Source organism: Penaeus japonicus, unplaced genomic scaffold, assembly GCF_977035675.1.
Source record: "Penaeus japonicus unplaced genomic scaffold, GWHDUDI00000001_assembly GWHDUDI00000040, whole genome shotgun sequence".
Lineage (NCBI taxonomy): Eukaryota > Metazoa > Arthropoda > Malacostraca > Decapoda > Penaeidae > Penaeus > Penaeus japonicus.
In genome coordinates, this window is record NW_028234442.1 from 17,482,948 (window position 1) to 17,497,947 (window position 15,000).

The 15,000-nt window shown below is 38.5% G+C and overlaps 1 protein-coding gene across 2 annotated transcripts in view; it reads right to left on the minus strand.

Moving 5' to 3' along the window:
- Nucleotides 1-3,402: 3,402 nt before the first annotated feature.
- The window catches only part of mbt (serine/threonine-protein kinase PAK mbt), a 19,575-nt gene continuing 7,977 nt past the window's right edge, over nucleotides 3,403-15,000 (minus strand). For both annotated transcript variants that reach the window (XM_043034156.2, XM_043034155.2), the window contains exons 2-12: nucleotides 13,286-13,397; nucleotides 12,873-12,990; nucleotides 12,412-12,507; nucleotides 11,041-11,814; nucleotides 10,206-10,730; nucleotides 9,642-9,953; nucleotides 9,365-9,493; nucleotides 9,029-9,247; nucleotides 8,818-8,919; nucleotides 7,922-8,182; nucleotides 3,403-7,611 (exon numbers count right to left, since the gene is read on the minus strand). In XM_043034156.2, the coding sequence (XP_042890090.2) occupies nucleotides 7,450-7,611; nucleotides 7,922-8,182; nucleotides 8,818-8,919; nucleotides 9,029-9,247; nucleotides 9,365-9,493; nucleotides 9,642-9,953; nucleotides 10,206-10,730; nucleotides 11,041-11,814; nucleotides 12,412-12,507; nucleotides 12,873-12,990; nucleotides 13,286-13,377 (2,790 nt within the window). In that variant the 5' untranslated portion in view covers nucleotides 13,378-13,397 and the 3' untranslated portion in view covers nucleotides 3,403-7,449. The remainder of the gene's footprint in view (nucleotides 7,612-7,921; nucleotides 8,183-8,817; nucleotides 8,920-9,028; nucleotides 9,248-9,364; nucleotides 9,494-9,641; nucleotides 9,954-10,205; nucleotides 10,731-11,040; nucleotides 11,815-12,411; nucleotides 12,508-12,872; nucleotides 12,991-13,285; nucleotides 13,398-15,000) is intronic.

Below are 15,000 nucleotides of genomic sequence, written 5' to 3' on the forward strand. Positions count from 1 at the left end.
TATCATTATCAATATCATTATATTTTATTATCATTATTACTGTTATTATCATTATTATTATTGTTAGCATTACCATTACTATCATTATTATTATTGTTATCATTATCATTACTATCGTTATTATTATCGCCATCATGATTATCATTGCTATTATTAGCAGTAACAACAACAACAGTAGTGGGATGAGTATTTCGTTTTTTAAGCAAGTACCAAAACACTTGTAGTGAAGGACAAGTGTTTCATTCTGCATTATTTCAACGTGTTGGTATTTGTAGATTAGTGCTCCTTCCTAGAAAGATGGAAGGAAGGAAGGAAGAAATGTAAGAAGGAGAAAGAGGAAAAGGTAAGAATGGTGAACTGAGATATGAAGGGAAATCGGAAACGATCTCTCCCTATTTTAGAATCAGCTGATTTAGGCGGAAGGAGAGGGATATTGAGAAGACGGTGTAGAGAATAGAGAGAGAGAGAATTAAGAGAAGGATTAGAGGAGAAAATAATGAAGGGAATAAAGGTCTGAAGGAAGATGAGGGGAATTAGATTGTATTTATTACACGATATATTTTGGATAAAATGTAGATGTGAAAAAGAGCGAAAAGCAAGAGTTCCGTGTTTCTGAAGTATTTGGCAGAAACACAATGTTTTATAATTGTTTTTTTCTTCTTTTCTTTCTTTCTTTTTCTTTTTTTTTTCTTTTCTTTTGTAAAGCAAAGCCGAATACTAACTGTGTACTAAATTTTCGTCTAATATTTCGATCTTTACGTTGGGAGGGATGCGTGCCGAAGGAGGCTGATGATTAATCCAAATTTTAAATTCATATTCTGTTTTGGTGTCAATCATACAAAATCAAATATCAATTTTCCGATGTTGAGTGTCTTCTGAATATTAAACTAAGAGGAAATTTGTAGATCGTGGCCTACCTTAAGAGGTGCTGGGTTTAAATGGGAACAAGTTCGGTGGGTCTGAGTTCCCAGTCAACTTGCACCAAAGTCCGTATCATAGAAATCTAAAAAAAAAAATCAATCTTTAGACTTTATATCTCTTATAGAATGAAAAGCAGTTAAAATGTACTCTTCGAATGTATGCTAGTTATTGGATTACACTCTAGGACCGGCTCCCTCAGGCGCGGGGCCCAATTGGCCGGTCCTGCTGAGTGTTGATACGCCGGCAAATACTGACGACAGTCTGATATAATATATTTATTCATCTATTTATTTTTTACGGATAAGTTTAGTATGTACATTGGTTTTAAGTTTTATACTCATGGATCAAAATTCAAAAAAAATATAGTTCTGATCTTTTAAAACCTATAGGTACGTTGTTCTTCAAACATGTCACTGATGTAACTAGATCACGTGAATCGAATATAAATTCTGTTACAATTTATAAAGGTAGGTCGCTACAATATACTTATATATGTAAACATTATGAAGTGCAGTATCACGAAACTCTCTGATGACCGAGAGTAGCCTGTCAACGCACATGGAAAAGCTTGGCCTTCAGCTTTGACCTTGGCCTTCAACTTGGCTTTGACCTGCCATTGATAAATCAAATCGAAAAACGCAAGTGTGCGATCACGCCTTCATGGTAGAATGAGAATTAGTGTTTAGAGAGGACACTCAAAATCTGTTTGAGGTTCTGTAGATTAAGATATATTTTTGGAGATATTTTTACTATATTAAGAGAAAGTTTGCAGTTTGGGGGGTTGTGATAGGAAGATAATGGGCGTTAAGATGTAAATCGCGTAATGTCACTACAGCTAAGGTTTCAGTAACTGATACTGAAGCATTATAACATGAAGTTGTATCACGGCCATGCACTTTTTTATTTTTATTTTTTACTTCTCCATTACATGCACAAAGAGAGTGACATAATCCAGTAGAATAAGGTGCAGCTAAACGGAAGTTGTGTAAGTCATATATACTGCATATAAATTAGTAATTTAACACGTCTTATGCCCAAGGGTTATTCCAATCTTAATTGAATCCGAAACATAAGATCAATTTCTTCATTCAAGTTTTCATTCTGTCCACTTGTCAGGAATAATCCAACAGACAAAATATATTACGGTTTTTAATATATATGTATTACGAGGAAAAAGGAGTGATTAAACACTCCGTAATATAAGAATCCATAACAAACGTAAAATGGCCTAACACTTTGTCTCACTGTTGATACACCCTTCCGGACAGGATGACACTTGTCATTCCTAAAATATTGCTTTGAAGTCATATCCTTATTTTTAAAAAACACAAGACTATCTTGTTTTGTTTGTTCAACTTTCATGACAAGTATATTCATTATTATAGCAACGCCTATCATTATCACAGAGCCATTACTTTTATCATCATTGGTTAATAACATAATTGCTAGGGTTATCATCATCTCACTAGCTGCTAGGTAGCACAGTCGTTAGTGTGCCGACCTCCCATCCCCGTGGTCGGCAGGTAGAGTCCCGTCCAAGCTCGTAAGTTTCCATTGTCGCGTGTCGGTCACCGCCGTGTCTTAGCAATGCGGCGGGTAAGGACCAAGCCCAGGTCGAATCAACACTCGTTGGCACATTCTTTCACGAGGTTGCAATCGCTGACACAGGTGAGCTCGCCTCAGTGCATATAAGCTCGGCGGCGAATCTTATCCGCAAATATCACTGCGATAATCATCAAATGATGTACGTAGAAGTAAAGACCGAATAGAATAAGCATGTTTTACGTGAAAGTAAGAAATGGTGATCTTGTTATGAAGGAATGACGAATATCCAAATGTAGCGAATCAAATGACCACCATATTAGCGATAATGGGAAAAAAAAGATAAAATTAGATGTCATGACTAGAACACCATATAATTCAGATGCGACAAACAAGGGATGTGTGGAGGCCGCCATTGACAAGAATGAGATGAACGAGGCCAAACATGAGCCGCGGCATACAGTACGGAAGACAAAGGTTATCAAGTGGTTTTGGTGTCCGGATGTTGATCATATACGGATATACTGAACCGTTAATAAGAGTCTTCTCCCGATGGTTTAAAGTGACCAACCAAGTTGACATATATAATATTCAACAGACAACTAAAATCTAAACGTAACCTTTTCTGTGGGCCTTCCCTCCGGAGGTGACATCCATTCCAGAACCACTGTATGGACGGACACACACACACGAATACAACAGGTTGCCAAAAGGACAGTGTAAGCGCCCTATCTGTTTATTAACGGAATGTGGCGACGAAAGGTCGATGATCTATTCTTGGTGTTCAACATGATTGATTAGTGGGTCTGATGGCACCGGAATGCCAGCGGAATCTCCTTTAGAATTTTTGGATAACACTTTCATTTAGGCAAACACACTCCGGATCTTAATGGCAACTTTCCTTTCCTTTTCCAATAGATTAATGATAAAGAAACAAAATTGAAATCAGTGGAGTTTATTGCTATTATCTAAAATAGTACATGTGTATTTACACGGCTACATAATCTTTTTAGCTACTGGACTTAAACTTAGAAAAAAAAAAGAGAAAAAAAAATCACTTACTAAATACAAACTAGCTGTGTAACCAATATTCAATATTCACAAGTATCAACAGGTCTACAAAAAAGCTTGATGAGAAATGCATCTTGGGAAGACAGGAATCTAACCTGGGAAAGTCTTAGGAAGAAATACTTTCTTTTGGAACACATTATTTTTCATCTTTTTCGTAAGGTCCAGAAGTTACGCACTAAAGTTCAACCCAACTTTACTGGTGCATTCTTTGCGACTGAATTCTTTGGAATGTATGTTTCATTTACCAATGTTCCCACAATGTGTAATAAAAAAAAAATCAAACCCCAAATATATCTCTTAAAAGTCAGAGACATGGTATCTAAGGTAGTTTTTAAAAATTTCCTTAGAATATGAAAAATAGCCACATCTATTGCTGTAAGTCAAGGAAGATTTGTAAATAATTTTAGCCTTTTGAAACTAATTTGCATTTTTAATCATGAAGTGGGACTGCTTATTTCTATCATCATTACCTCTACATAGCTGGGAAAAAAAAAAAAAAAAAAAAAAAAAAAAAAAAAAAAAAAAAACCCTTTTTGAAAGTGCAACATAACTTACTCCTCGTCTAAGTCAACCAATCAAATGAACTTGAATTTTCCAAATGGAAACGGGAACTTGAAAATAATTTTCTCAGAAAAGGCGATTTTTATATGCGGTATGAAATTAGTGTGTTCACATACACATACATACATCTATCATAAGATACATACAGATATACACACTGAGTTTCACACGCACAAACCCAGCCACCCACACCAGCACGCACACATACATGGAGACATATATTCATAGTGTACATATATACAGTACATCCTATTTAAATACATACATACATACCTACATCTAAATTCATGCACATCGTAGAAGTTGAACACAATTCAGCACCTAAGATCTGAAACCCTGTGTAATTGGCAAATCAATGTATTGGAAACACTATGAAATGAAAAGTAGAAAAAAAATGAAATAAAATAAAAATAAATGCAAAATCAGACTTGCTGGGAAGGCAGGAGAGGCTAAAGAGGGGAAGAAACCTGTATATTATGTAATGAGCAAAATATGATGATTTCAAGTCTCTCAGGCCTGAGCGTATGACATGTTCTTTCTCTCTGTCAGTTCATGGAAGAAGGGGAAACGTAGGCTAATACTAAATGGGAATGAAACATTAGCATACATGTGGCATAATTCCAACAACACAGTGTGAGAGTAATTATGTACAGTGTGACTTGGCTGCAATATACATTGTGACCTATCTGAAGCTAAAATAAAGTGATCTCTTCTATATAGTAATTACAATGCACCTTAATGCTCAGTAATAGAACCCCCCAAACAACAAATTTCAAGAAAGAAATCGATAATAAATGAAAACAATAAACAATAAAAAAAAAAATAACGCAAATAATATTAAGCTTCCAAAAATGAACGCTCTACTCCTCAGGCAAACAATTATGCAGCACCGTGGAGCTATCTCAATTTGAGCATGAAATCTTCTCGTTGATATTGCTGCTGCGGTGATTTCCGAGTCCTTTTCCTTCCTTGATATCTTCTTTACTTTTAAAATAGATTGAGTTCTCCTTACTTACAGCACTTACAAATTACTTATCATCACTATTAGAGAGTGAGAATTCCTTATAAAGCATTTTTGTTCGTATAAAAGCATAACCGTTTTATGTTAACAATCATAAAATCAATAAAAATGAACGTCAGGAACAGCAACACATTAAATATACAATTACGACATAAACATTAGATAAAAAAGCCATAAAAATAGATACACCGCTAAAATATTCCCTTTAGCGTGTAATACTGTAAAACTATGTGTACAGAACCCCCCTTTACAAAATGGTAATTTCCTCTGAGCATTTATAAACTGTCTACAAACAACATATATATATCTGCCACTCCACATATTGGCAATGTGCACACAACACACAACATTCAAGGCATCGGCATGGACGGGATGACTGAATCTGCAGACACTCACTGGAGACGAAGCATAGATGGGGACGGAAGCAATGTTACAGAGGACGGCACACCACACTAATGTTCATTGTACAATTATTATACACTCTACATTATGTTACAGGTACATTATACACTTGCAATTACTAGTCTCTATAAACATCTTTTTAACATTCAGAGTTTACATGTTTACATGTAAAAAAAGAAAGAAAGACAAAGCACGCGAATTTGCAAGTCACGTTTTCGAATTTTTAGTGACCTCCGACCCGAGTTGTGGTTCACCTTTAGAATTACAGGAGTGAACCAGCTGCTCGTAACAGTGGTTCTTACAACCGTCTCCAGCTTAGCTATGGCAGGCACACTCCTAAGGCACAAATTCAATTTTGTGTGGTTCCTTAACATATTTATGAAAAAAAAATTAAAAGAAATCCATGGAGTCATTTCAAATCTTCTGTATCTGCATTAAAAGATAGTGATAACCATAAATAAAAAAAAGTAACAATATAAAATAAGATTTGACAACGAAACATAGTCCTATGAGAAAGATTATTAACACCTTAAGGGAACAGCAAAGAGATCTTAATGCATGGCTAACGGTGGTGTCAACGACTCAGGATATTAGTTAATGATGCAACAAATGATGCAGTATTTCTTCTAATATCACATACAGTAACAGAAAATCGATATTGCTGCCATTAATGTTTGAAACAAACATTTATCTTCTCCATAGCCTTAAAATATGGTGAATTACAAAGAAGTCTTTGTATTATCAAAACTGGCATGCAAGTAATAGTGACATCTTTTGCAGTCATTAATTTGAAATTACAACATCAACTCTTCAAGAAAGACCCTTTACATCATGGCTATAAGATTCTGTAACTGTCCCTTTCAGCTGTTTCTGGTCAACATTATATTAAAACAGCAGTAATTACACTGCCTATGTGATGGAATGAGCTGTACAAGTATTAAATGCTAGTTACAAATGACAAAATCAACAAGGCATGTACATATATATTTACAAAAATGAAACAAAAGAAAATAATGGCAAGAATTTCTTACACTGTCAGATACAAAGTCATTCAAAATTACAGTCTATCTACATACTCCCTGTCATAGCTTCAAAATACACCATAAATTGAAGCACAAGACAGAGAATAAACAAGTCATATGTACTGGAATGGTCTCTTTCAGCCCAAATCTCAATTAGCTCAATCGGGTTACTTCCAAGTTTCTTTATCATTGGAACTCATAGATGCCCAACATTTACATGCATGTGGGCCTGAAAGGGGCTTATATATGGCAGATCATATGTATAACTACAAAACTTAACTAGTGGTGAGCAACATTCTTTTCCTTACTAGTATGCCCACCACATTTGTCTACATTCAGCAATTACTAAAAGCCTCTTTGGTGATATGAAATATTCGTATTTATAAAGTAAATATATATCTATACAAAAATACAGCTTGGTTACAAATCCCTTAGGAACAATGTGTAGGGCTGGAATACATAGCTTTCTGAAGATGCAATTTACTCCATTGTAATATGTGTACTGTTAAGCTGCCAATGTGGACACATCTTACATACAGCTGCTAGAGCTGAGGCACTGTTTCATGTCATGCTTCCCTGAAGCGTAACAAAAGACCTAGCCAACTGCCTTGATTCCTAAAATACATCGAGTAGCACTTAACTTGTCATAATAAAATTTCCTTGAGTATTCTTGCTGTAATCACAAAAATAGAACTTAAGAGTTATATCTGTCAGCTGCACTAGTCACACTTCAGATAATCACAGTGCAGTTTCAAACATTTTTACGACGTAGAGTCATTACACATGAATTTCCCATTTTTAAACATATAAGGCAGTTTTAAGCATCCAGATTTACCTAGTAAGTTCTTGCTAAGGCACATCCCTATCAAAACCATTATTACCATCTTCAAATGCATAAGAATTGAGAGCTCAACATGGAGAATGTCTGAACGACCTCATCAGTGGCACAAGGAGGGAGGGAGGACCAGCCTGACGAAGGAATGGGTGTTGGAGGAGTTCAAATGCGGTGGCTCTCTGTCCAGGATCTCGAACCAGCATCTTTTCCAGGAATCCTTGCAACCGTGGTGATATCTAGGGGTAGATAAGATTCATGTGTAATTATACACTTCCTTGAAATTACAGATTTGGTTATTGCAAATATGTTATTGCTTCCTGAGATACTGCCATACTCACTACTATTCACTGGATAAAGTAGTTAATTTTGAGACATTGTGATATTTGAAGTGTTTAGATCTCTGAACAACACCAAGACATATATTCAAAATAAATACTAAAGAAAACCTTGTAAGGAAAGGATTCATAACAAAAATTTAGACCACATCATGATTTTAAATAAAAAGAAAATCAACTGACAAACCAGCAATACTGGTTCTACACAAACCTTGTGGGAGTTCTTTAGTTTGGGAGGCGGCATGTCCCTTATACGTCTCATTGCCTGCAAGGGGGGCTCGTTGAAGAACGGAGGCTCGCCGTCCACCATCTCAATCACCATGATGCCAAGCGACCAAATGTCTACTTCAGGGCCGTAGGGTAACCGAGATATAACCTCAGGTGCCATCCAGTACGGGGTGCCCACTAAGGACTTACGCTTTGGCAGTTCCTGGGAAACTTGAGCACAGAACCCAAAGTCTGAGAGTTTCACCTGCAATCATTAATGTGCATAAGAATCAAGGTTATTTGAAAAGTAGCTTACCATTATGTAATTATGATGAATAATTCCCTTCTCATGAAAGTTAACTAGTATAAGACTAACATGCTTCCTGGTACTAGATGAGCTACTTCTCTCCTAAGCTGCAAAGACTTTGCAGAATACTTAAAGCACAAAAGGCAATAAAAATAATTTTACTTGCATGAACACTACTACCCTTTAAACAAAGTTCTTTATCCCTTCACCATTTATATTTGTTAATTTGACCTGATCTAAGTTTATAAACAATTTCAACCATATATATATGATTGTGCATCTATCAATTTCCTTCTTTGTTTACTTTCTAATCCCCTTTGTAATGTATATGGTGCACTGAGAATACTGTCTGCATTGCTGGGCCATATCTGAAGTTCCTATGTAGAATCTTTAAATCCTACAGGTCCTGTTTTGAGTCATTACAACACATATAATTGTGATCATTTAAATTGTTTTCATTTGTTATTACAGTATTATCATTATATTCCTATACTTATAATCACCTACAATGTAATCTGTCATATACTATTTCTTAATCTGCTTTCAGAATGGTTCTTTATAACTTATCTCTTCTTGAATATTTGGCTACTCACCCTGCCATCACTTGCAAGTAAAATGGAGTCACTCTTTATGTCACGGTGGATCACTCCTTGTGAATGGAGGTAAGCCAGTGCTTTCAGGCACTGTCTGCAAACCTGAAATAGAAGTAAGAGAAAAATAAGTTGTTTCATACTATATTTAATGACTATGTAGAAATTCCAATGCAAGTGCTGCAAAAGGAGACGAGACGTAGAAGAAAATTACCGTTGCAATCTGTTCCTCATCCATTCTCGCGTGAGTCACTATGTCTGTGAGTGCTCCCCCTTCGAGGAACTCCATCACCACCCAGAGTTCATCCTCCACAAGGAAGGAGTCATACATCTCGACAATGTTTGGGTGGTGGTAGTCCCTCATGATGACCACCTCATTGAAAAGCAGCTCACGGCGCTGCTGTTTCCGCAGATCCATCTTCTTCACGGCAACCTAATAATAAGGATAAAAAATATATATAAATCAAAGCCAGATAAAATGCACAGTAATCAACAAACTGAAATCAAAGACTTTTTGAAGAATCATATCAAACATTTCCCTTATGCATACCTGATTTCCAGTTTCTCTTTCACTAGCTATGCAAACGATGCCTGTTGAGCCTTCACCAATTTTAATGAAGTTGTCCAAGTTGTATCTGGGATCTCCTGGGCTCACAACCATCTGAAGAGCTGCTCGGAACTGGAACAAGGATTACAATCTTTCAATCTGTCCAACACTCATCTGTTCACTCTCATTCTCTTACTCTCACTAGTGGCTTGTATACTATTGTTTTCTATACAAAAAATAAACACATCACAATGTTACTGAGAGCACATAATTATCCTACCTGCTCATGTGATAATCTCTGCTGATCGTGTGGCTTGTTTGACTGGTGGTGCTGAACAGAGTTCCCTTGGCTGGAGAATCCTGGCGGAGACTTCCCAGGTTGCGTGGTTGTGTTGTTGTTGACTTGGGCACTACCACTTCCTGCACTACCTCCTTCTTTGCCATCGCCGCTGGCTTTGCGATCTCTTAACTTTACCTGAGGCGGACCTTGTGAGGCGGATTGAGGGTCGAATCTGTTTCCATTGTGATCTTGTTGTACATTTGGGGACCCTTTGTTGGGGGGAGAAATCTGTTCTGGTGCTGGAGCTGGTGGCTGTGAGGTGGGTCAGAAGAAGGTTTTGTTATAAGAGAGCAATAGAGATTTTTTTTTCTCTAATACATGATAGATCTGGTGTCACCTATGTTCATTGAATATAGGCCCAGCTATGCCACAGCTAGCTAAGCAAAGCAAACTCCCTTTTAGACTGCATGCTTTGGGTGAAGCAATCATACCAATCAGAAAGTTAAAGTAGTCTAAAATAGAAAGAAAGAAAAATATGAAAGAACTAAAAAAATAATACATTACCTTCCCATACATCTGGCCATGAGGTGGGATCTGATGTGGTTGCTGTGGCAACTTTTGTACCCCATGTGGTGGAGGTGGTGGGGGCAACTGTTGCTGTTGGTGCTGCTCGTGCTGCTGCTGTGCTGGATGCTGCTGTTGATGCTGCTGGTGTTGTTGCTGTTGCTGGTGTTGTTGTTGCTGTTGTTGTTGATGCTGGGACTGTTGCTGTTGTTGCTGAAGGTGTAGCTGATGAAGGTGGCTCTGGGAGCTGTGGTGAGGAGGAGCACCGTGAGGAGACTGGTGTGGGGGCGGCAGCGGCTGAGGTCCACGGTGGTACGGCCGCTGTGCAGGCGGAGACTGGTGGGGGTGCTGGCCTGGGTGGTGGTTGGGCTGGTGTGGGTGCTGGTTGGGGTGTGGGTAGGGGCCTGAGTGGGGGTGGTGGGGAGGGTGTTGGCCAGGGTGAGTGTGGGGGGGATAATGGGGTCCATTTGGATGGCCTGGCGGGCCTCCTGCCTCTGGTGGTAGCTGCGCAGGTGGACGTCCGCCCTGAAATTTTTATGATTACATTCACCAATCTATCAAATAGGGAAATTTTTGCAGAAAAAAATGAATATGGTAAATCTTTCTTACACAACCTATTGCAAAAACATTGACAAGACTTTTGCAAAAATAATGAGAACATAGCTTTATCCTCTGGTATGTAAAAGCATAGCATGAACTCTAAACACACTGTAAATTTCCAGATATGTTGGCACATATCTCCCCCAAGATTAATGAAAATTCTAGAAAATACAAACAAGATCACAGAACTCCTCAATATACTCTCAACATAAACAAAAGACCTTTCTAGTCTCACCTGAGGATGAGGTGGGTGTCCGTTATGAAGACTCTGGTGGTGGGGAGGAGGAGGGGTTGGCCCATGCTGTCCACTGCTGCCAGCTGAGCCAGCAGAGGAGGGGCCTGAGGGTGTCCTGATACCCATGTCAGGGCGCCCCATGCCCCATCCCTCCCTACGCATGTCTGGATGGTGTGGAGCCCTTGGGTCGCGGGGATCCCATCTCTCCTCCCCGTTGACAGGGTGGCCATGAGGGCCGTGGGGTGGGCCATGGGGAGGGCCACCATGAGAGGGGCCATGCTGACCTGAGTGGGGAGGACCATGGCCCTGCTGTGGGCGGAGGTGGGGAGGATAGCCGGGGGAGCCCTTGGGAGGCTGTGTGGGGCTGATGGGGTGGTGGGAGAGGTGACCTGGGGGTCCTTGAGGATGGCCTGGATGGCCCTGGGGATGGCCCTGTGGGTGGCCTGGTGGGTGCCCCTGGTAGTGCCCAGGGTGGTTGGGGTGAGGCATGTGCTGGCCCTGGGGGTGCTGGGGATGCCCTGGGTACTGGGCATGTGGGGGCCAGTTGTGAGGGGGTCCATCCAAAACCTCCCCCTCGTGCAGGGTCGGGGGCAGGTTGTGGCCGCCCCACTGCTCTGGCCGCCGTAGTCTCGGAGGGCTGGAGGACCGGAGGGAGTTGGATCTCGCAACGCTTGAGGTCTTCGGGAGGTTGGATGAGCCACTGCTACTGCTGTTGTTATTATTGTTGTTGTTGCTATTGTTGCTGTTGCCTCGCTCTCCTCTCATGATGGTTTGCTTCAGAGTCCAAACAAATTGCGTCAATTAGCATTCTTGTTTTTTTAATATCAACAGAGTAACACAAGCTCCAATCACTCCCTTGCACAAGGAAAAGTATTGAGACATATGAAAGACAGCAAAGGCAAGAAAAAAATATTTACATTTGTATGTCATGAATATAGTAATGGATCAGTTACAAATTCTGTTAAATAATACCTGAATAATTGATCTTAGTTTATGGAGCTTTCTCTTTATATTTCTCAATATTAGAGATACCAGTCTGGTGTTTTTCAAGTGAGCTGTGTTGTTTAATGATTGTTCAAAGCAAGTTCTCTGCTCAGAATAATACTAGATATTATTGCCAAACACGGCTATTCTATTGAAATGAAAAATAGTTGATGGATTTAGCCAGTTTTCTCTATCTTTCTGTATACATACATAAACAGATGAATCATTATATACAATCCTAGTGTTGGCCATTTAAAATGATCCAACATGTAACATTTCCACACTGAAATTTGAACAACATTATTGCCCAGGTTCAAAACGACTCAGCAATATGAAATCAAACACAAACACATATGCTCTCTTTTACACTAGAATTTCACACCTTACCTGTGGGTTTTTACTTGGATCAGCCAGGTTGAGAGTAGCAAAACCACGGCTTAATCTGCTTGACGAATCATGCCCTCTCGATGTGTCTGGAGGCCCCTGCAAAGAGTGAGAGAGGGAAAGAGAAATCAATATAAAGAATCCGATCAAGGAATATAGAAGTATCACAGCCACTGAATACAGCCGAGTCACAGTCCTGAACCGCTTAGGAGAACCTGAAACTTCACAATTTCAGATAAAGAAAAGAAAAAACTCTATGGCTTACCAAGATTAGAAAATGGAATTAGACCAAGTAGTACAAATAGGACCCCCCCCAAAAAAAACACACACAATTAAATAAAAAAAATGTTCAAATACCAGAAAAAAATAAAAATAAAAATAAACACCAAAGGAATAAGAATGCATAAAGAAGAAAAAAGAGAACAATAAGAAAAACAAAAGAGAAGCATTACATTATCACCCACCTTCATGTCGAGCATATCCATGGGGGTGATCTGTGAAGGATCAACCAGCGGCATGGGTCTCCCTTTGTCAAGTGCATTTGATACGATTCCCTGCCACTGTGGAGGCAGCCCAACATATCTGTCAAGAGCAATTGCATACTGTTATGTCCAAATACAACAAATAAACTAACAAACAAATAAAGGAAATGAGAGAGAGAGGTTGATGTAGAGTGAGAGAGAGAATGTTTTTATACACTAAACACAAAGACTGACAGGGGGTGAATACAATGCTCTTTGCAAGTGATGGGACGAAACAAACAAACAAACAAATTGAAGACCCTAAAGTGCCAGTTCAATTTGGATATTACATAGAGCATTGAACAAATACTTTTTATATAATTACTTTTCATTAAAAAAAATATGATATAACTTACTTTTGTTCATGGTGATCAAATCCTGTGTGGACGCGGTGCTCGAAGTTACTTGGCGCAGATATCTGCACTTTTTTACTCTTTTTCTTGAACATTCTGCCCCGCGTCTCTTCACCTGTCAACGGAACAAAGGCATTCAAAACATCTTCCATAATATCTCTATGGATGAACTATGACTAGGATAAAATCAACCTTCAATACAACATACAGAGTCAAGAAGGGACACACAACTGGATGTAAGTATTCTCAAATAATGCTATATAACTTATCCACAGATTATAAAATATTTATGTATCAGTGTGAAGCAGGGGCTGTCAATGACTATGGGAGGCCAGTTCCTCAATAATCATGACACAGTCAACTGGAAGAATATCATGCAAAGAACCATCCAAAAAGCAAGCTCCATTTGAGAACAGGGGAAGACCTTGAATAATGGATTGCCTTGAGATAGTAATGATGAAAGTTAAGGGGTTTTTATTTTGGCATCACTATCCTTTCTCGTACAAAGATGGGTAAAAAATACAGGGAGGGAAGGAGGGAGGGGATCCGTCTAATCCTAAAAAAAATCCCAATTCTGTTGGGCAAAATCTGAAAAATGACGCTGCCAGGTGTCGAGCAACAAAAAGTGTTCCTAACTGCCCAATGACAACTTTTTCATATTTGTTTGCTTTTGCCTGACCAGTCCTATGATTACCTTAACCCTTTCATGACAAGCATTCTTTGTGGGGTTGGATACTTTAACACTGCAACTGCATTCTATTTATTCCTTCAGTTGTGTACCAAACTCATCTACCAAATGCTATTTTGTATCAGTTTGTTTATATATCATAAATAGACTCATGCATCATATCATAATCCTACAAAATAATAGAAAACACATCCTAAGATGCCTAACCCTGGCCAAACATCTTAAGATGTGGTTTGTCTTGGAAGGGTTAAAAAAAATTAGTAATGCACCCTGTACATAATCAATAAATCACAAAATCAATATGCTAAACAACCAAAGGGTGAGATTCCAAGCCAAACAATTAAGGGCAGAAGCGCAATGCAAGAAAACCACATCACATTCCAGGTAGCATGATTATGGCCTCTATCTGGTCACACTGTCACTCTCTGTCATTCCTCTGGCTTCATAACAAATCCCTCCCTGGCCTATGCAACCTTACACACTACACAATCCTCTCTGTTATCTTCTCTCTGTATAGCCTGTGTTTATCTTAGAGGGAAGAGTCTAAATATACGTAATGTAAAAAAAGTGAAAAAAATGCACATGTAAGTTAACAGATTAATGGGAAAATGACACAATCATATAAAAAAAGAGAGAAAAAAAGAGGAAGAAAGAAATACACATATAAATAAATTTGGTACATGACAAAACATATGCCAAACTCAAACATGCATTGCTAGAAAGCTGTTGTGTTATTTAGCAGAAAAGTAAGGAAAGAACATTTCCCCATCCTATCTTGTCTACTTGAATAACAATGACAATAATTAGTTACCTCTCTGCAAGTGACTGATTATTTTTCTTTTGAACATAATGACTTCCTGTAGTTAAATATATCATTCCTAATTGTCATTCTCAAGGCAAATACTGTATCTGTTCCTCAGGTTTGACTCTCTCTTAATCTCTCCTGATTTGTTTGAGCAGAAGTATAATACCAATCAATGCATATATTTGTATGTAAATGAAATTACCAATTCATTCTCCCTGTGATAAC